Raw genomic sequence first — 23,566 nt, 5'->3', positions numbered from 1 at the left:
TGATTCTTAAAATATTACGGCGGTCATAGTACAAATTTAGCACATCCGAACATGCTGCTTTCAGTATAATGGACCAAGGAAGATGCTACGCGCGACCATTGATTCGACCTAAATTTGCGACCTGACACATTTGGCAATTTTACAGTCCTTTAACACCAAAATCCATTTTCCATTTATAGCAAAAAATATTTGAAATTTTTTCTCTCAACAAAGCCACACTTTTATCATCAAAATTTAGCACTTTTCCGCTAAAATTTAGCCGTTTTTAAGCACGCTGCATTACCAAAAAGTACAATAACGTACGGAAGACTTCACTGTGTGCACTGTGCAATCATTGATTCGACCTACATTCGGGACCCGACTGATAACACGAAACGCGAGTTTCGGCGGCCAAGTGCATACTACCACTACAACACCCTTCTAATTTATGGTGATTTCGGTACCTTTTCCCTCCTACACACGATATTTGTAAATATTTTACCGTATAAAACATTCCATTTAGCGACTATGTCCTACCAACATCTGCCATTCATAATGTCCACCCCACTTTTTTGTAACATGGGTGTTCTTTACGCGATTAATACTCAGAATCGCGAGCTCTTTCGATCCTGATAGGAGAAAAAAAAAGATAACCATACATTTTTTCGAACCATCCATTCCGTTCTTCATACAAAATGTATGAAGAAATGGTAACGGAATGGGAAAAAAACCTTGGGACACTTTTCTTCTCCTACTAGAATTGAAAGAGCTTGCGATTCTGAGTGGAAACCACATAAAAAATCCAAATCCAAAAAAAAGTGACGTGGACAACTTTGAAAAAAATGGCCCATTTTTCCATAAATTTGAGCCGTTTTCAAGCATGCAGCATTAACAATAACGCACGGAAGACGCTGTGCTGTGTGGCCTGTGCGCGATCATTGATTCGACCTACATTCGCGGCCCGACTGATAACCCGAAACGCGCGTTTCGGCGGCCAAGTGCATTCACAGTGTAGCCAACACTGTAACAAAGAGCGTTTTCAAATTATCCGATCCTATATAGGACCGATATCCTATATATTAAAGACGCTATGGTTGACATCCTTCCTACATCCGATATCAGATCGTTTAGTGTGAAAACGTACTAAGAACGGATTCGCACTACGTAAGTAGCCGTACAACTATTTATATGGTAATTTCCGCAATGGATCCGATCTCAGTCATCCGATTTATTTTACTGAAGTTTACTGTGCAAATGTTCTACAGTGGCCTTCGATTCAAATTCGTTGACTGTATATTACCCAAAAACTAAGGGATCTCTCGAATCCCGATCACTAACCTCTGAATGAACAAGACGAAACATTGCCTTTTCGTATTTAAAACCATTAAAAAAAGTCTATGCGTAAGAAAAATCACGAGACACCGATTTGGCACGCATCGATATGTATTATTTAAATAATTTTACTGGCGATGGAACCGGAAATATTCTACGTCCATTATTGCGCGCCTTACTCTGATTGTCTCGTTCATTGACTGCTTTATAAATAGCTCGGACCCCCAATGACTTTGTTTTAATTGTAAATACGTGTAAAAATAACTGTATCCTTAGGGACCGGCCACATCAGCGCGTCGCGTGTCTCGGGGTGCGCAACGGACGTCCGCGCCACGCCACCTGAGTTAATTACACTCAGGTGGCGTGGCGCGGACGTCCGTTGCGCGCCCCGAGACACGCGACGCTTAAGTGGGAACGCTGGCTTAGCCTTACCACTTCCAGTAGGGACACTTTACGAAATGAATAAATGTATAAATTATGTCAATTTTAGGAAGTGTATGGCAATTATAAAATCATTTGTAATCGTTTTTTTTTTCCTTCTAGGTGTTCTAAAGCACACAGACTCCGCTGGTTAGGCCATCTCGAGAGGATGGATGAGGATTGAAATGTGAAGAGAGCATACCTGGGTCACACCTCGGACACTGGCGATCAAATATATGAAAGAGGCGCGTTCCTAGCACACAGCCTAAGCTCGTGTAGGTGAACGCGTACTATGCTTGTATGAGTGAAATATGACAGGTCGACTGTTCACGTTTTTGACAGGCGGTAACTGTGAGGTAACCGAGAGGGGATGGGCGGCACTTTCAGCGGGGAGCGGAAGTGGCCATACTGTACGATACTAGTATACTCCTTATTATACTGTGCCTGGGTCGCCAAGCAGGAGGACGACCTGGGTATCGCTGGAGCGACATGGTGGAGGCGGATCTGTGCGAACTCCAAGTCAAGAACTGGCGAGATCGGAGGCCGTCTCATTTTAGGGCGCTGAGTCAACGGAGTAAGTTAGTATGTTCTGAATATAAGTTTAACACATGTAATGAAATTAAGCACTCATTTCTAAAGTCAAATGAAGATAGGTAATTTTGCCAAAAAAACAAATCTGTAACGAAGCTCCTCCCAGAAATACGTATTTTAGTCCACACATATTTAGGGTTCCTCGTATTATTACGCCGTGTATAGAGGACAGCCAAGTGCAAAAATATGTATCGAAAAATCATCGTCTCATAACTATGGTATTACGATCTTAACACACCGGACTAAGATAAAATGCATTTTAAGCAAGATGTGTACATCCATCCATATATTTAACCCCCGACGCAAAAACAACGGGGTGTTATAAGTTTGACCTGTCTGTCTGTCTGTGAATAGAATAGAATAGAATAAACGTTTATTCGTGAACACAGGTATAAGACAAAATACACATAATAACAACAAGACAGAAAGGAATGAAGTGCCACGAAATGGCCTCATCTCAGCGTGTTGCTGGTGACTTCCAGCGCTGATCTTCCGATGAGACCATCAAATGAGAAAGATTCACGGAGGGTAACAGACAGAAGAAATACAAAACACATACAAGAACGTGGTCAAACAGTTAAGAAAGTGAAAACGTTACAAGAAAAATAACAACAGACTGTGATCGACACATAGAATAAAATAATAATTATAAACAGAAAAAAACCAAATTAATTAAAAGAGTCGTACACCAGATCGCTGTGGCATCGTAGCTCACAAACGGATGAACCGATTTAGATTTTTTTTTCTGAAAGCTGAGTTAGTCGGGAGTGTTCCTAGCCATGTTTCATGAAAATCGGTCCACTATGTAGCGGTCGGGGGTTTTTTGTGGTTAGATTATAATTTAACCCATCAACTACTATTTCCCATCGACCTACAATAGGGACTGAGCTCACACTTATTTTGCCATACTAAATTGAACCTTATCACCTGCGCATAAAGGCGTTCTTGACAGACTAGCAAAAGTGTGTCCACATGAGAGGGTCAAAGTTGGGGCTGGTGTCCCTCTCGCACGTGTGACCAGTGTTAAAAAATTACTATAGTAGTAGTATTTTTACCTGTATGATAACTAAGTTTATAAACTTCTTAAATTATTTTCGTATTATATCGAGGCAAGGGTATTAATACCTTGTAACGAATTGGTAAGTCATTATTATGAAGCCATAAAACCAAAAAATTGCGCAATTATTAAAAACCTTTAATTGGGTATTAGTAGATTTGGTAGTAACTTTGAATATTGACTGGTATCCCCAAATGATGACAGTGATGACGTCATTCGAATGATTTTGATAGTGGTAATAAGTGCGAGAGGGACACCAGCCCCAACTTTAACCTCTCATGTGGACACACTTTTTGGCCTAACAACTCATTCTGGTTTAATTATAATTCTGTGCTATTTCCAAGTTCACACGTGTACAGTAAACAACAAACACATGACTATAGGCATTACGAACCATACTATCCTCGGCATAGGAGCGCTATTTGTATACAAGCCGGCACGATCGATGTCTAGGCCGCCTAGGTCGTCCAGGGCTTGCAACTTGCATTTGCCATGCGCATAGTTTCCGTGATGCTATATTTAGCACGCGTAGGCTGCAGGCCGTTTGTGACCTTTGGTTGTGACCCTGAGGTTTAGGGTTATGTATGTAAATAAATAAATAAAATAAATAAATAAATAAATATTATAGGACATTCTTAGATTCTTACACAGATTGACTGAGGCCCACGGTAAGCTCAAAAAGGCTTGTGTTGTGGGTACTCAGACAACGATACATATAATATATAAATACTTATATACATAGAAAACATCCATGACTCAGGAACAAATATCTGTGCTCATCACACAAATAAATGCCCTTACCGGGATTCGAACCCGGGACCGCGGCGTAGCAGGCAGGGTCATTACCGACTGCGCCAGACCGGTCGGTCGGTATGTATGTATAAACTTTATTGTACATAAAGGAAACTAAAGAGACACAGTTACAGAGTCAGTAATATACAATGTAGGCGGACTTATCGTGGGCCTTTTAACCCCATATGCAAAAAAAGAGGGGTTGTTTTAAATTTTACCGCTATATGCGTGTCTCTGTCTCCGCCGTATCTTTTTAATGAACGAGGCGATTTAAATGCGGTTTTTTTATTTATTTTCAAGCAGATTTTATTATAGTTTGATGCAATGGTTTTGAAATACGTAAGTTTGTGAGAATTGTGAGGCGTAGCACTAGTGTCGCACGAGCGTCAGCACTCAGCATCTAGTTACATGCTGTGGAAAATCCCATCGCCGGGCAGTTTCAGCACACCGCGGACAATGGCGATCGAATATATGAAAGAGGCGCGTTCCTACGCACACAGTCTAAGCTCGTGTATGTGAACGCGTACCATGCTTGTATGAGTGAGATATGACAGGTCGACTGTTCGCGTTTTTGACAGGCGGTAACTGTGGGGTAACCGAGAGCGGGGGTGGGCGGCACTTTCAGCAGGGAGCGGGAGTGACCATACTGTATGATAGTACTCTTTATTATACTGTGGTTTCGGGCCGAATGTCCCGATTGCATAGTTGACTAGACGACGCCGACACCCTGGGGACGCTTAGTTAGTGTCGCTCAAGCTGTATTTATCATTTGAGAGAGCTGGCTCCGGATTCTCACCTCAAACTGAGCGCTGAAAGTCTTGAACACGCCCTTCCAGAGGTTGCCCGACTGTATGAGGACCTGACAATGCCGTGCGAGTCTTGTTGACCTGGCTGACGGTGTCTGCTGGATGGACTCACCTTAAGAGGCTATTACAGGAGCGAAAATGCTAAAATGGAAAGGAGCCCCCTTTCAATTTGGGAATTTTAGTTAAATATACTAGTGTTATTAACTAGATTTATCGAAAAAAAAAATGTTCCTACAGAACAACTCAGTTAAAAAATATTGCGAAAAAAATCTTTAAAATCGAGGTTCCGCTCTCGACTGTTTCCTCCTTCAAAACTTAATCAATCGTAACGAAATTTGAGAATCTGAATAACAATGAAATAATCTGTGTCTGACCGTTTAGTTTCTTTGGCTGATTGTTACCAATTTTGAATACCCCACCTTTTTTTGCGCCACAATCAATAAAGCCGTTTTTGGAAATTTTTGATGGGTTCTAGCGTCTTTAAAAATAAGAATATCAAAAAAATCAAAACGGTCCGACACAGATAAAAATTATAACAATCTGTGTTGAAAAAATCATTGCTCTATCTTCAAAAACCAGAGAGGAAATAGTCGAGAGCGTTTGTATGGAGAATTGACCCCTCCCGTATCGTCTTCAACTGCGCGCCTAAAGACCTGACACGCCCTCCCAAAGGCAGATTGTGCTACCAGATTGTGTGAGATGAGGACCTGACGACGTCACCGTAGTATATATGAAGCGACCCTTGTCTTCTCACGCTGACTGACTTAATCTACTGGAGGGACTCACCTCAAAGCAAACTGCGCGCTGAAAGTCTTGAATACCTCCCAGAGGTTGCCCGATCGTGTTATGACCTGCGCGATAGAAGTGGGAGGTGGTAGTGTGCACGAAGGTGCTGCCTGGAGTGACTCACCTCAAACTGCGCGCTGAAAGTCTTGAACACGCCCTCCCAGAGGCTACCAGACTGTGTGAGGACCTGCACGATGTCGCCAACGTGGGAGGTGGCTGCGTGCATGAAGTGGGCGTTGTTGTACACGCCCTCGGCCACCACGCGACCTCGCGGCGACCTGCGACAACAGTTCAATCATCAGTAGGGCTAAGATGGACGGCTGTCTATCATGTCACCATGTCAATGTCACGTTCTAACAAGAGTAACAAGTTTGCAAGTGCGAAAGTGACAAGTGACAATAAACACCACCATGATACGGCCACATGACAGTGGCATTGGCAATACAAGTCAAAAGGGTTGGATGGAGAACTGGAGGTATACAATACAACTTATACAACACCGGAGCCATGTGGCGATGGGGGAATACACAATATATCTCCTCCGGTGCCAGACTGTTTTTTTGAGTCATTGGAATTTGGATTTTATTCTAATTGATCATTTTTCAAATTGACGTAATCGGCCGGCCGACACTCCAAAGGTTATGTACATATTACTACATATTAGCAAAGACCTATATAACTTCGTATAGACAGATAAAGTCTAAGAAAAAAACGTACCCCAAAACCATACAGAAAAGGGTACGGTGAGCTAGATGGCGATACACCTTTGGGGTACGCTCGGCTAGATGGCGCTAATATTAATATATGACATTTTAAAACATATCAAGCTAAGAATATGGTCCAAATTGTCAAAACTGATGTTCAAAAGTTTTAAGCCTGTGTCGAGAGATGGCAGTCTATGCACTGTGATTACACATTTTACTTTGACAGTAACTCTCTTTAATACTCGATCCTCTTTGATATTAGTAATTTAGGATACCCTTGAAATAGCTCTTAGATTCCAGTTTGTATAATTGTTAACATAAATATAATCGAGGAAATTACGTCAAGGTTTTTGCCTCGTATAATTGTACTGCTTGCATAAGCATTTAGTAAAATATTGCTCTTTGTGTATTACGAAAACTGGAAAATATGTACCTAATTATGGTACTAATAAAAAGGAATAGGTATTTTACACATTGCTTGCATTAATTCAAGATGTATAAGAATAATTTTAAAGCAAAAACTCAGGACCCGTTACAGCTCATGTGTATAAAGTATGTCGTATAAACTTTAACAATTTTTATATTTATTTATTATCGCTAGGATAAGATTAGTATAAGGTTCTTTCACTGTAAGAAATAAGTGGAGCTGGAACACATTTATTTTTTTAATTATAAATGGATTTACTCTTGGCCACAGACTAGCCAAAGGCAAAGATTTGACTTAGGGCCGGTTGCATCAAACTGTCTGTCACCGTTAAAGCGTTCGTTAAATTTTATTGTATGGGAAGTTCCATAGTCGTCTGCTGCGTGACGATGATGTGTCTGTCAAATATGGTTGATACAACTGGCCCTTATTCTGTAGGTATTAAAAATTAACCATTAATCAACTCTTTAATATGTTTCACATACACGGCTGTAAAATTTTAACTTTTTGTTATAACTTATAATTAAGAAATAAGGATTAAGCTGTTAGGGGTAACTTCGCCTTCTTCTTCTTTCTGTTATATCTGATTTTTTTATATGTTTTGTTTGGTGGTACAATAGGCTATAGGTTACTAGACTCATATCGAATTTGGCACAATAAATGATTGTCTTCTGTAGTATTTGACAATAAAAAAACCATTATTTATAGATTTTGGTATTAAAAGTGTATGATGACTACATTGACTACGTATTTTCGATTAAAAAGTGTGTGTAATTTTTTTTTGCCCACCGTAAAAGCTGTCAGCGATGTAGAGACGTCATCGAATTCGAACTTACTTCATGTCAAAATAATCACTGACATAATGAACTTTATGCCTCATACTTAAGTCAGAAAATGTTCACAGCTAATCTATAGTTTAACATGACTGTGTTGTTTTCGCCTGATTACGTAAAAGTATACTTTAAAAAGATTGTTTGCTGTTTTGTTTTGTTTTGTCATAATAAAATATGGTAAGGGTCAAGTAGCTTATAGTGTTTACTTACTTGAAAAATTAAAACAGCGATAATGTAACTGTAACTTATATTCATTTAAAATGATTTAAAAGCAAATAGGGTCCAATATGCTCACGTCATTGTGCTTACACCTTGACCTAATAGGCTCAAACCGTATACATATTCATATAAAGTTCAAACAATGGTTTTCAGCGAGTCAACAATATATTTTAGACCTATTGTGAACAAGTCTACATTTTAGACCTTCTTTCGTGAAGTATAAGGCTGCACGTAAGTTAAGCGTTACGGTTAAGGGCCAATGTTAAAGTGGCAATACTTGAGACTAAACAAGAAACTTTCTTGTGTGAAGGCAATAATTTATTTTTATCGCCACAAACTATTTAGTTAACTCAAAGTTTTTACGTTGGATATTTTTACAAACCCACCATTCTCTAATGTTCACATTAAATAAAAATCTTAGTGGTGATGTTGAACAAATCCTCAAAACGGTTTGAACAACTGTTTTTTTTTTCGAATGCAATCAATCAGTAGGCCTAGCACATGATGGCCGCGAGAGTATACAATACAAATCCACTCGCCGCGAGAAAGATGACACGTCTTCTTCTAACTGTATTAATGACATAAGGACGGGTAGTCTATCTCGCGGCCATCATGTGCTAGGCCTACAGGCGTTAACAAAACTTACTTAAATCTTAGTAGGCGAAAGGTTGGCAACCTGACATTGCAATGTCACAATTCCGTATTCTTTCAACCCCTTAGTTGCCAAGAGTGGCACCACACCTCGGACACTGGCGATCAAATTTATATGAAAGAGGCGCGTTCCTAGCACACAGTCTATAAGCTCGTGTAGGTGAACGCGTACCATGCTTGTATGAGTGAAATATGACAGGTCGACTGTTCGCGTTTTTGACAGGTAACTGTGAGGTAACCGAGAGGGGGTGGGCGGCACTTTCAGCGGGGAGCAGGAGTAGCCATACAAAAGTACTCTTTATTATACTGTGGTGGCACTGTGACTTGAATAGTTCCATGTGCTCCGCCTTCACCTTATGGGATACATGCGTGATTGTATGATTTGTGTGTATGTATATTGGCAGTTTAATACAAGCTCGTATCGTGACCATTTTAAGCCCACTGAACAGTAATTATGCCTTGGTGCTATAGAAATACAAAGATACCATTAGCCTACATGGGCAATGCGTTTGAAATTAATTCATTTCCATTCAGCGAGAAACTTAATGAAGTGCTCTAAGAACTAATACATGCGTAGCTTACATCCTGTTGTGTCCAATTTTACAACTATGTATCTATTCAAGTTTTAGAATTCAGTATACTATGTTTTGTTCAGGTATACCTGAAAAGGTATTGAGTGCGATAATTTTATAAAATTAAAGTATTTATTTTCTAAAAACTACCAAGTGAACCATTTTGCTTCTTTACCAATAACCAAATTGATTGCCTATAAAAAGTATTAGTGAAGTACATATAACAGAAGTTTAAATCAAGAATAAGTATATTAGTTTCAAATAAGAGGTACACATTTTGGTTTGTTCTATATTCGAGTACTGTATTCGTTTTTACTCACTAGTTTTAAAACATAAAAAGGTTTCCGAGCCTGTAGGTAAAAAATAAGATACCCTGTCCGATGATGATTTGACTAGTCTTTATTATAAAATATTATTCATTCCCAGCCGGTGTATTATGCTTTCAATTTTATCACATATCTATGGGGATAAAGTATTCGTCAGGCTATGGCAAATATATCATAAATATCTATATAATCAATATACCAACTTTTTCTGTCGAAATCACAGAAAAAGTTGGTATATTGATTAGCCGATCAAATTGCCAATTTGATTGTCCCGTCTGGGTGCACCTTAAATCTACGATGTAATAATAATTTTAATATCGATAAGAACGACACTAGCCAAACTGTGGCAACATTTGTTGACACTTACTTGTCAATTTGGTCCGTAGGATTATGGATTTTACTTTAGTTAAATTACATTGAATTTATTTAATAACGGAATCCTTAGTAGCTTCAAAACCGGAGTTTTTGGTTCTTCCTTTACTTTGTGAATGTACTACTGAACTTTTATGAATGATCTTAGAGTCACGTGATTTGGTTTGCTTATCTTTTGTATATGGCACGCTTTCATATCTTCGGTGCGCGGTGAAATATGGGCATACCCAATTTCAATCTAATCAAATAAACATTAACACTTTTATACGAAACTTTCACTGACTCGTTCACCCAAGCATGTTGACCCTTTATACAACGTAGCCACAGACCAACCCCTATAGACATCTATTACAAGACGACTCGCTGTGGCCAGCCTTCCTAGTATTTGCACTGATATAAGCGCGGGCGCTCGCCGTGCCCGATCAGTATCGACCAAGTAACAGACCCGAAAGCAGCGCGTGTTTTTCGCACAAAAAAAATTGGAAAAGGGTATTTTGATGCCTTAAAGATGTCCACCTGTAGTGTGAAATGGTGTGGAAAGGTAACAAGAAGCTCAAATTTAAAAACAGACGGCATTACATTCCACAAATAAGTCATATTTATAATTTATTCAGAGCCGGCATAGGTCAACTTACATTGGCCACTTACGCGTCAGTAGAGGGACAGTCATACTTCTGTCCCTTTTCATCTGGCGCGACTGCCCGCCGTCCTTGAAACGGCCAATCACAGCGCGCTTAACACATTCCCCGCCCGCTCCTCGCACCCCAAACACTGGTGACTCGTATCGCGAACCAAATATGACAAGACTGCCACTCTATAGGAGGTTCTCTGTGAACGTAGCTTAGCGAAAAGGGTCCATCTTTTAACATCTAGGTACCTATGCATTCGAATTACTTATTATCAAAGTCATATGTAACTCCGCATAGACGAATAAATTCTAAGAAAAAAACGTACCTCAAAGCCCTAGAGAACGAGGTACGGTGGCCTAGATGGCGTTACACCTTTGGGGAACGCTCGGCTAGATGGCTCTAATATTAATATTTGACATTTTAACACATATCAAGCAAACAATATGGGCCAAATTGTCAAAACTGAGGTTCAAAAGTTTTAAGCTTGTGTCGACTCGAGAGATGGCAGTCTATGCAGTGATTACACATTTTACTTTGACAGTAACTCTCTATATTACGCGATCCTCTTTGCTTATTATTGAAAATATCCCACAGTATAATAAAGAGTACTATTGTACCTACAGCACACCTCGGACACTGGCCATAAAATATATGAAAGGAGCGCGTTCCTAGCACACAATCTAAGCTCGTGTAGGTGAACGCGTACTATGCTTGTATGAGTGAAATATGACAGGTCGACTGTTCGCGTTTTTGACAGGCGGTAACTGTGAGGTAACCGAGAGAGGGTGGGCGGCATTTTCAGCGGGGAGCGGGAGTGGCTATACTATACGATAGTACTCTTTATTATACTGTGCCTACAATATGGCCACTCTTGCTCCCCGTTCACCCCGCTGACAGTGCCCCCCACTGACTCTCGGTTACCTCAGTTACCGCCTGTCAAAAACGCGAACTTCGACCTGTCATATCATATCTCACTCATGGATCGCCATTGTCCGAAGTTTTCTGCAGTGGCACGACAGAGCCAGTCTGCGTTTCGATCGCGTATTATCGTCAACGATTGTCACTTCCGCTACACCGGTAGTACAAGTATACTTGAAGGAAATACGAGGTATTCCCAGCAAGTGGGATCTGAGTCACGTCTGTCTAACTCACGGACGCGGATGCTTACCTAATAGAGTAATAGGTAAAATTGCGTGAGTCATTGAGACAGTAATCTCAGCTTTCAGGGATCGTAACCGATCATCAAGAGACATAGGACCAATTCAGACCGTATGCAACGTCTGCAACACAACTGCAGCATCGGCGTGATGCAAAGTCAAACAATAGTCGGACTGCAGTCTTTCTGTATCAGTCCCTACAATAGGGTCGGCCTAGCCGGCGAATAGTTGCTTACTTGCGTGGTTGCGTAGTTGAACGTCTGGCATTGAAGGCACAGTTATAAGATCGCTCAAACATTGGCCAAATAATTATTGAGTGTATAATCCATACTATCCATACTAATATTATAAATGGGAGTGTGTGTGTCTGTTTGTTTGTCCGTCTTTCACGGCAAAACGGAGCGACGAATTGACGTGATATTTAAACTGGAGATAGGTTGAAGGTATGGAGAGTGACATAGGCTAATTTTAGTCTCTTGCCGCGGGCAAAAGCTAGTAAATAATAAAAACTTGTTACTGGCATTAGAAAGAGGGTACACTGAGAGAAAATACAACCAGTTTTCATGTTCGTTCAACAAGTTTTTTGGTTAAAATAGCGCCTACGTGCTCTTTGGTTCAAACAACAAGCTACTTGTCATTTGAATCGGCAATTTATTTGAATCAACAAGTCGATTTTATAAAAACAACCTGACACATATTGTTTTAAACATATACGTTTGGCTGATTCAAACGGATAAACCGCAACAAGTCGAACTTGTTAAATTCACAATGCAAATTTCTCTCAGTGTAAAGAGAAAGAGACGCAACCTAAAAAAAACTCCTAATGGAATTTGAATTTTCTAGCATTCCTTTAAATGCTACTTTATCGCACTATTGCGAGAAGTGGTTCATTATGTGCCCATGTCAAAAGACCATATGTACTGAAAACGTCGTACGATACATACGTATAAACTATATTAGTACACACAAATCTTATTTTCTTAACTAAGTTCAATTACCAGTAACATACTACCGGTATTCAATAGAAATCAACTAAAATGATGGCGTAACAGCTACATCTAGGGGCTATAAAGTTAACTACAGTTAACGAGTATACAATAAAATCACTTGGGCACTGTTATGGCAGGGCCCATAATAATAACGCACGATTCGACGCATAGGACACGATAAGAAATCTAAAAATACCAATGAACATTTTAAAAACTACTTACTATCTTGTTCTCTTGCAGTTGCAACTTATTTAATAATGAAAACTAGCAAATCGTTCAAAAGCTTAATTGACCGTATCGCCGAGTGACACCGTTTTAAATTCATAACGCGTTAATGCGTATCGTCTCGGAATTCCGGGAACCCGTAACTGTGACCTTGACATTCCTTGTGAATTGCCGACTTGACGAGGGAGGGGGACAGGACATTCGCGCAATTTTGCAAGCTGTGTAGAGATGCTACCTGCTTAGGTAGAACTTTAATATGTGACCACTTTATCTATAGGCATTTCAATAAATTGAATGTAAAAGTACAGTTCTACGAAAAACACAAGTTAAAATCCGCGGGAAGTCACTGATGAGTTCGGAATAACCCGTGATACTTCGGATATACCTACATAAGTTTATTGTATGATTATATGTAACATTATCTGGGTAAAGGGACTTAAGGGGCCTTATTGTCGATGGCGCTTACGGCGTTATGAGCGACGTACGTGTACCCAGATAACGTCACATATTGTTTATATGGATGATATAAATACTAGGCACTTTTCTCGAGTTCGGAGAAAAGTAAGTCAAGAGGAAAAGAAAGGCACGTATAAATAAAAAAAATAGTTATACTTCCGTGAAAAAAATAATCTGGTTTGCACCAAACCGTCTGGCACCGAATTTAGCGTTCGCAATTTTTTTTTATGAATTGCCGTAGACGAAACGTTGATCTGTCTGTAACTGTGGTTGATGCAACTGGCCCTTAGGTATTAAAGCAGTTGTGAACCTGATTTACAAGAGTTATTTTAAAATAATGTCATTAGCGGAAACTAACCTTACTTCGTGCCTGTAGTTAACCATATCAACTGGCACTGACCTACAACTGTAATTGTTAAATGCTTTCAGGCACTTACAGGTTACGTGACGCGTTATAAAAAATGGACACCCCACTGATTTCATCGGTAAATGTAGGGGTCGTATTTTTAACCCATTCTCGCTATATGTGACCAGATCTAATTAATTTGACGATAGCTAGTAAGCCGGTTACTGCTAAATGGTTTAAATAAGTTTTACTAAAATTTTATGACAGAATTACTTTAAAAGGAGAGTTATGAATTATTTGACTATCGGTCTGGCCTAGTTGGTAGTAAAGTAACCCTGCCTGCTAAGCCGCGGTCCTGGGTTCGAATCCCGGTAAGCGCATTCAATTGTGTGATGATGAGCACAGATATTTGTACCTGAGTCATGGATGTTTTCTATGTATATAAGTATAAGTGCTAGGAACGCGCCTCTTTCATAATATGAAGCATCTCGGGCACTGGCGATCAAATATATGTATAATATACATATATTTGATCGCCAGTGTCAGAGATGTTTGAATTTTAGCAGTGTTATACATATATTTGATCGCCAGTGTCCGAGATGTGCCTCGGTCACTGGCGATCAAATATATGAAAGAGGCGCGTTCCTAGCACACAGTCTAAGCTCGTGCAGTTGAACGCGCACTATGCTTGTATGAGTAAAATACGACAAGTCGACTGTTGGCGTCTTTGACAGGCGGTAACTGTGAGGTAATCGAGAGGGGGTGGGCGGCACTTTCAGCGAGGAGCGGGAGTGGCCATGCTGTACGATAGTACTCTTTATTATACTGTGATGTAGACGGACTCGGGCAGTTTTTATTGTAGGACAAAGGCAAGATTGGCATCAACAGACAGTGAGTCAGCAAAGGTCAGCAAATCACTATAATGCACTATGCATGCACGTGCATACACTTACTAATGTACTCTCGCATATTTCCTAGGAAAATATGTAAGTATAAAATAAGTAGCTATTTTATTTACAACTGTTGCGTTGAAAGATGGCCAATATGACAAATCATTTATACATGGAATAGTTGCCTCGTGTATGTCCTTAGGCATTTTTTTTAACCATTAGATCATGATACAAGTGCGGCAAAAAATAAATTCTAAACGAGTGGCGATAAATTAAAACACGAACGAAGGGAGTATTTTAAATCGACAGTAGTTACGAGTTTACTTTTTGCATGTGTATCGTACGACGTTTTTCATTACCGGTGGCCCTATTTTTAAATTAAAGGAAAAATGGAAAAATTCACACCTCCGGCAGGACTCGAATCTGAGACCTTTGGCCATCGCGCTATCAACTGCGCCACGGAGGCCTGCTGGATGTGTCCGAATTTATCCATGCCTTCCCTCAATTTTCAACCGCCTTAGGGTGGCGTTATAGCAAACATCTACCCGTAAGAATAGATCTTAACAGGCACTGAAGTCTCAATTCACATTGAGAATTCGCCAGTAACAATGTGCTAACCCATACTAAATTTGTTTTTTACCTCTGGCAGGACTCGAACCTGCGACCTTTGGCCTCGCTGGGGCCATCTTCCCTCCCCTTTTAAATTACGACCTGACAAAAAATAACCACTTATTTAGGGCACTAGTGCGGGTAAAAAACACCATCTGTATTGAAAAATAAATAAAAACCTATACTATAACTATAACACTAAATTAAAAAAAAATATCTGGGAATGATCGAATGTTCACTTATTGGCCACCAATTGAATATACAAATTATTCAAAGTAAGTTTTGTATTATCATAGGCTTGCAATAAAAAGTCTATCAATCATGTTATGTACGATGTACGAAATAATCATCTATTATTACTGGCAATATCTATATGATGGCTCACTCACCGCTATCAATAACAATGAAAAAGGTCAATGACATTTCGTCACTACTTTGAAAAAAATCTCGTATCTCACACTGCTCCACAAAGTTAAAACGCAGTTGTAATAACAAGGTATGTTGTGATAGATGAGGGGCAGCGTCACGGGATAAGGTGTCGTCAAATGATAGATACGAGTAGTAGGTCAAGTAATGAATCAATCAATCTCATTTATTGTGTAAAGGTATGCCTATATATACATGTTTGGGTTGTCGCTGACCAAGCAATATGCGTTATGTCGCAGTAAACCATTGTGTTACTGCTAAACACGGAAAGTGGCTAATATGCCATTACACAGTAAGTCTATATGCATTGCATACATACTTATTACATTTTTCGTTTCATTGACAGAAGAAGATACAAGTTTTTTTCAAAGTAGTGACGATTTCTTGCAGCATGCATTAGTTTCTTTTCGGATTAAACATAAGAGATGATCAATTTGTTAATCTAAACCTTGATACTGAAAGTTAACCAATTACCTAGACAGAATATTATTCACCTCTGGAGTTTTAGGCATCCATAGGCAACGCTGACTGATTGACATCTGATCGCAGTCCGTTGCCTCGCTCAAGGGGCAGTTAAAAAAGCTGTGGCTATCGGAACATGGATGACTTGTTTGTAACTAGTTATAGATACTATATATAAATATATATTTATTTACTATATATATTGTTATATATTATAGAATAGAATAGAATATAATATAATTTATTTCAGTATAAAAACACAGTTATACAATGCATACACAATGAGATGAAAAAAAAGAAGACTTATAACTAACATGTACACTGTAGGTAATTACACTGAAAAAGGTGAACACTCAGCATAATGCCCGGTCCTACTGGAGTAGTACCCGACGCTGGTCTTCCGTGAACACCTGTAGGGAGCGTAGTTGCACGTAGCTATTTATAATTACTACATATAGGGTTATATACCTATATTTTATACATATATGTACTTCACAAAATTTTTGACGCTAACAATTAATTATGACGATTAGTCTATTAAGAGAAAGGACAAGTTAAGTGGCTATTCTTGTTTTATAATTATTTTAAGAATTTTGTACTACAATCAAGTTAAATAACAATTTGGAAACTATGCAGATGAAAGCTATAAAAATTACAAAACTTCAATCACCCTGACATTGACTTTTGCTTAGAAAGAAGATAACGTTTTAGTTTTACTTTAAAAGACAGTAAAGAAGCAAGTTGCCTAAAAGGTGGTGGTAGGTTGTTCCAGCATTTCGTGGCAGTGTACTTAAAACTGCCCCGAAATGCTGCTGTTTTGTGTTTAGGACATATGAGAAGCGTAGAAAGCCTTTGGCGCTGAAAGAATCGAAGTTTGTCATACAGGTATCGAGGTGCTTGATACTTTACAACACCAAATAGTAGGCAAGCAAAATGGAGAAAGCGCCTGGATTCCATGTTCATCAGATCAGTTCTGTTAAGATACGGGGTTACGTGAGTTCTTGGTGGGATTATGAAACAAAAACGAGCACAGGCATTTTGAACTCTCTGAATTACTTTCTTTGTGTGAGATAAAAGACAGGAACCTATAACCGTGTCAGCATAATTAAGTTTAGATAATATAAGTGATTCACATAGTGAGATTCTAAGGTCTATGGATAAATAATTTCTAACTTGATATTCTTATATTTGATGTACCTTTTATTCCAATTTTATTTTATTATTTTTGTTTTCGTCAATTTTATATTTTTATGGGCTTTCCTATAAACTGTTGTACTAAGTGCTATATTTGTCTACCATTCTTCATCACATTTCACCTACTCAACGGTTAGCTGGAAGAAATCCCTTAAAGGGATAAGTTCGCCTTTGTACTGTCTATCCTGTGTCATATTTGTGTTTTGTGTTTTGTACAATAAAGAGTTTATACATACATACATCAAATGGGCTTATGCTTATTTGCCACCAACGCGGTTTAAAAATAGATCGATGCGAGACCGACATAGTCTTCCGACATACGTTAAACGAGCGGGATAAGTCATTGGAAAAAATATGTTTCTGTTGTAAAATTAAAAAAAAATAATGAACAGTTAAGTAAATATAGATGCGGACCAAGAGACAAAAATATGTATATACGTGATTTTATTGTTCTCATGATGCGGCAAGGTTGTGAATACATATTTTTGGCACCTTGTCTGCATCTATATTTATTAAATTGACTGTACTGTCTAATAAAACTATACGATTAATAGACTATTGGTAAACATTGCACTTAAAACACTCATGAAAAGTGGTGGGAAAAGTTAGGCCCACGGGCTATTGACCCGCGAAAGGATTGTATCCGGACTGCCAGCAGTCCTTCCAAATAGTGTGTGATATGGCCAGCACTGAAGTAAACATGCATTTTTGGTGTAAGTCTGGCCCTAAAATTCCTTCATATTTTAGCCCCCAATGAAAAAAGCTTGCCCACCACTGCTCATCAAGTCATGAGCCATAAATTTTACGTCAAGTGTGTGTAAAAAAGTTTTAAAGTTTTTAAACAGCAAAAAACGTAAACTCTTGTGCAAAGCAAACAGTTGACGTCCCAAATGATAGATGGGAGCAGCGTTATCAGCGATATCGCACTGATAAGCAGGTCTTTGGGAATAGGGGCATGCTTATTATTAAAATACTTTCTACTTGTAGAGGTTTACAATATTCACAACTATTCCAAATTTCAAGTTGATAGCATTAGTAGTTCTCGAGATATTTAGTAATGTGACAGACGGACAGAGTCGCACCATAAGGGTTCCTGTTGTACCTTTTTGGTACGGAACCCTAAAAAAATACTATTTTGACTATCTGGGGCCCATTTCTCGAAGCTAAAAGTTACAAGTGGTAGTCAATGTCTGATATGACGAATTGGAAAGAGACTTCCGCTGGTAACTTACAGTTTTGAGAAATGGACCCCTGGGTGGATGGGTGATGCTGTTTGGTAAGCCGATGGCCCTGAGTTCGAAATCCAAGAGTCAGTGTCATGGATGTTTTGTATGTGTTTAAGAGGGGGTAGAGCAGGGAGAATTTTCAGAATCTGTCAAATTACCCCATTACACACACAAACACCCTTCACTCACACTACCTCAATTTACTGTGAAAGGTCAGTGACCCTTAATTTTTTTCAAGAGTGTTATTTTGAGTTTGTAGTCAACTACTGACCTCCTTTGAGAAATTAAAACTGTAAAAAAGGTAGCATACAAGAAGACAGAGAAAAAATACGCATCATCTAGCTTTCCTTCTCTGTTCATGTCTCATGTGACTTAAATTTACCTAAATATGTAGATAACGTTCCTTATTCAATTGATTGTTTATCTAGGTGTATTTCAAATTACTTTGCACTTCATTTTGCGTTACTTTTCTATACTTAGATTAAAAATCGTCAGCCTGCCTATCCCCGCAAACATTATTCAAAGACGTGTGTGAAGGGCTAAAGGCCGATACCTCCAGGCAGACAATTATGGTCGCGTGATAAATGATAAACCATCAGCCCTATCACACTATTTGTAAGTGCGATAGGGACGGCCCGATGTTATACCATTTATCGCGCGACCATGATTGCCCTGCCGGTCTTCGGAGGCCTGTGCTGTGCATTACGTATATGCGGGGTGTATTAAAGACTAACAGATAGGTACTTTATTCTTTTTGGTCGTTAGGTTTTTTATCAATTTATCATTTATTTTGATACAAAAATAAAGTATGTGTATAAAATAAAAACCTAATGAATAGAGTACAGCTAGCAGCAGTCATGTCAGAGACACAAAGAAAGACAGGGAATATCGACGCATATCTTATCTTATCCAATACTGCCATCGCCATCTGCATCAGACTCTTGATCTTACCCAATTTCCGAGTCCCTTCTCTTAATTTCAGTTCCTTAAGTTGAAAATGTTGAAACTCATACTTAGTATTAAATAAACCACAAATATGTACATATAAAAATCACAATATAATTTTAAATTATGGCTTAGGCCCTGTACCAGTTGCAGTCGCCACGTCTGTAAAGCCCCTTGTAGTTTCTTTTAAATGGAAAAATACCTAGATGTCATGTCATACACATCTGTGATGTAACTGAAAATTAAAAAACATCGCTTAGAGATAAGGTTCAAATTAGCATGGCAAAAAATACAGTGCAGTCAAAATACCATCAAAATACGAAAAAGCATATGTCAATGTCAATATCACTGCCGTATGCCGTATTTCAGGCCATAAGGGCTGTTTTCTCAAATATGAAAAAATCTCAAAAGCAGAACTTTAAATAGTACTTTATGCAACAGGCGTTTAAAGGAGATCAAAAAAGACGAGTAGCGTGGGTAACAATTTGAGGCGAAGCCGAAAATTGTTATTAAGACGCCACGAGTATTTTTTGACTCAGTTAAACACCGTTGCATACAATACTTTTTCTACGACCATGCACTTAGTTGTTAATAGGTTTCTCGAATAACTTTCGTGAAATTCACACTGTTTCCTGTATTTTGACGCAAAGGTTTGCACTGTCAGCTCAGCTGCCCAAAGCCTTCCCGCGCACGCGCGCCGTATCGTTATAAGGCGTTGCCATGGTTACCGAGCCAAACAATGCGTTTTCAGTTTTTTCGATACTGCGCGCATGCGCGGAAAGCCGGCGGACACTGGCTTTGGGGAATAGACTTTTATGTAGGGTTTTAAAGATCTATGCACGACCCTGTAAATGACGAATAATAGTTCGGGAGTAGAAAAAAGACTTTCTAGGAAAATTATTTTGAACTTGATAGGTAGAACAATTTTTAAAAGTTGTACAAAAAAAATCTGAACTAAGTTTGTAACTATAATTATGAAAAGCATTTTTTATCTTAGATTGCATATTTTATATACATATTATCGTAACGAATTTTCTTTCAAATAAAAAGAGAATTATTAGAATAGGTTGACGGTGTCTACCGTAAACTGGGGTTACATTGACCAATTTGGGAATTTAAACGTAACGTAACTAAGGAAGAAAAAAAATGGGACCATCAACTTTTTCAGTCTTTTCCTGCTAAAAAGCTAACAACGTAACAAAATAAGTGATAATATTGTCTTCGGTAAGGAGAAGCGATATATACCCAGAATGTTGCGAGAGGCCATTGAGATCAAGAAATATCCAAACTTTAATAGAGAGGATGGCTTTACTTTACCACCGGCTTGGGATCCAGTAGTACATCTGATAATGGAACAAGCACGACGAAGGCTGTGAGGTATTTGTGTTGTATGGTGTTGGACATTTGCAGTTTGTTTCTTTGTCAATTTTGTGTAGATTAATTGGTTAATTATTTTTTAACAGAGTAATGGTAAATTTTTTTGAATATTGTATAACTGGCTTTATTAATAGTGTGTGAACCTGCCTTAGAAATCTAGATTATTTGTGGTCATGGTTCGTTAATATTTCTTGTAAGTGGGTAGCTTTTGCACATTTTAATTTTTCCTCAGTCACCCGTTGACCACGAACGCTGTAAAGAGTTCGAAACGTCGGGATGTATTTTAAATTCATTATACGCGATTTAATCCGTTTCCATAGTTTTATTTCAAAAATAAGTGATATCAGGATTATTGTTTTCTGTCACAATGCCTGCACGTATGAAATGTTTCTTTTTAACCCAGTGGTTGACTGGTAGAGAATGCCTTAAGGCATTATGTCCACCATTTGTACTTATTTTTTTATGTGCGATAAGGAATAAATAAATAAATAAATAAATAAAATAATGTACGCAGAAAAAAAACGATGTGATCAAACATAAACTGACATTGGGGTTACTTTGATACACTATATATTTTTTTTTAATGATAATCGAATGTAATCCCTTACAAAAGTATTTTATGTCAAGAAAAGATTAAAAAAAAATGGTTCGCAGTCAAATATTACAACTCTTTAACGCTATTTTGGGGTTACTTTGATCAAGAATAAAAATTAACATCTTCGAAAAACCAACTTTTTTTGCAATTATTTCAATATTTATCACAAGAAGCGATCAAATTATCAGCCTCAACAACTACCGTGACAAAATCAGACAATAATTAACTATGTGTCATTATGGTCAATGTTACCCCATGCAAGTGATCAAAGACACCCCACAGAGTAAATCATTACTTAGTAGTAAATACCTAGTTTGACTTTATGATACAAAATTCAATACAATGGTATAGCTAAACACATTTCTGGCAACCTAATATTCACTGTGAACCTTTTACTTTAATACCCACTACCTTAGTTTATAAGTTTATTTAAACATGAAAAATAGCAATAAACTATGCTTATATTTTGACACGTTATCCGCACTGCCCACGACCATACTTACTTATTCACCGCGTCAGAGCACCATCTAACTATAAAGGTTGGTTAAGGGTTATCATAATATGTGTAGATTTCATTACCGACCACTCATAACATATTTAATCCTTATTTTTTGGTAAAATAAATATAATACGCTCGTGACAGGTCATATTTTGTTCGCAATCCGAAAGAGTCAACCCTTTTCCCTATTCACCCCCTTCCCGACCCTATTCACTCCAACGTTAGGGTGAGCGAAAATTACTAAATAAAACGACATATTTTCAAAGACAAATCGAAGTTCACACTGCCGGAAGATTTTTTTGTGTAAAAAATTAGCATGGCACATATAAAAAAACGGCTATCGACGTTCAAAAGTCGGTTTTGGCCCAATTCACCATAAATTACGTTAGTTATACCCGTTCCGACCCCATGAACCCAAAATCTTCAGAAAACGATGTACTATGTAGCCCAATTTTATTTGGTATTTTGGAGGTAACTAGTAAAAATAATTTAGTTTTACAATTGTGCGAAAATAAATTCTCATCTGGCCGGTTTTTTTAACCTGGCCTGGTGGCCTAGTGGTAATAACGTTAGCTGCGTAAGCTGAAGTTCCGGATTCGATTCCCGGCTCAGCCACCGTGGGCCTTGTCGTTTTTTCTTTCGTGTATGATTCTATTTCAATATATGTACCTATGTATGTATGTGAACACTTTATTGTACATAAGACAAGTTAGGACATAAAAATACAGTATAGTTATGATGTACAAAGGCGAACTTATCCCTATAAGGGATCTCTTCCAACCTTTGAGCGAATTGAAAATGTATTATTTATATAAACTTGAAAAAGAACAAATCAAAAATGATTCAATAAAATAATTTTATTTCTTCCCTAGTTGTATAGTTTCATACTTATGATTTTTATTTTAAAGTAATCCGTCTATATTATAGCAACCATGGGTGATTTTTGCGGACTTAAGTAGAAACGTGGAGGTAGACAGAAGTGTGATTAACATTTCTAAGTGTTAATTTCTTGTATCTAGTCTAACTACGAAGCAATACATTGACGTATAAATTGCGTCCATATACAGAGAGGTCATTCATAAAAATACCACTTTAGGTAAGTTATTGTATACAATGTGACAAGCATTGACCACACATCCCAATTCACCCCTCTTCCGACCCTAATCAGCCCCTTCGTAAACCTATTCACCCCCTTTGCGACCCGATTCCCCCCATTCCTGATCCCATTCACCCCTGAGGCCGCGGATATTTATTCATCCCGTAAAAATTCCCCAACACAGTTGCATCGCTTTCTTCATGAAAACCATTATAAAAATGAAAATATGTCTTATGATTTTCTGTTATACATAAACTTTAGAAGTGTATACACATTCAAAAGGATAATGAATGATTAAAATGAGTAAAAATCCAATAAATTTGAACGTCAACTTTGACAGACATGAAACTGTAAATAAAAATGTGTGGCTTGCACATTTTCACTGTAATTTTAAATATGTAACACATTTTTTTAGTAACATATTGTGTATAATACTTTTCATTCAACATATAACTGTTATTGGTCTAAGACTATGTAAAAATACCTATGTAAGTTGAATATTTACGGCTGTTGTCCTAAATACCAATAATAATAATAAAAAAAAAAAACATAATATATTATTTTCCTACTTTGATTGCGGA

General features: G+C 38.2%; 1 protein-coding gene across 1 annotated transcript in view; it reads right to left on the bottom strand.

The window, feature by feature from the left end:
* Positions 1 to 23,566, bottom strand: part of LOC125236785 (ataxin-2-like protein) — a 107,980-nt gene that overhangs the window by 74,913 nt on the left and 9,501 nt on the right. The window contains exon 2 of the mRNA XM_048143711.1: positions 5,829 to 6,041. Coding sequence (XP_047999668.1) covers positions 5,829 to 6,041 — 213 coding nt within the window. The remainder of the gene's footprint in view (positions 1 to 5,828; positions 6,042 to 23,566) is intronic.

Source organism: Leguminivora glycinivorella, chromosome 19, assembly GCF_023078275.1.
Source record: "Leguminivora glycinivorella isolate SPB_JAAS2020 chromosome 19, LegGlyc_1.1, whole genome shotgun sequence".
Taxonomy (NCBI): domain Eukaryota; kingdom Metazoa; phylum Arthropoda; class Insecta; order Lepidoptera; family Tortricidae; genus Leguminivora; species Leguminivora glycinivorella.
This window is presented reverse-complemented; position numbering and strand designations above follow the sequence as displayed.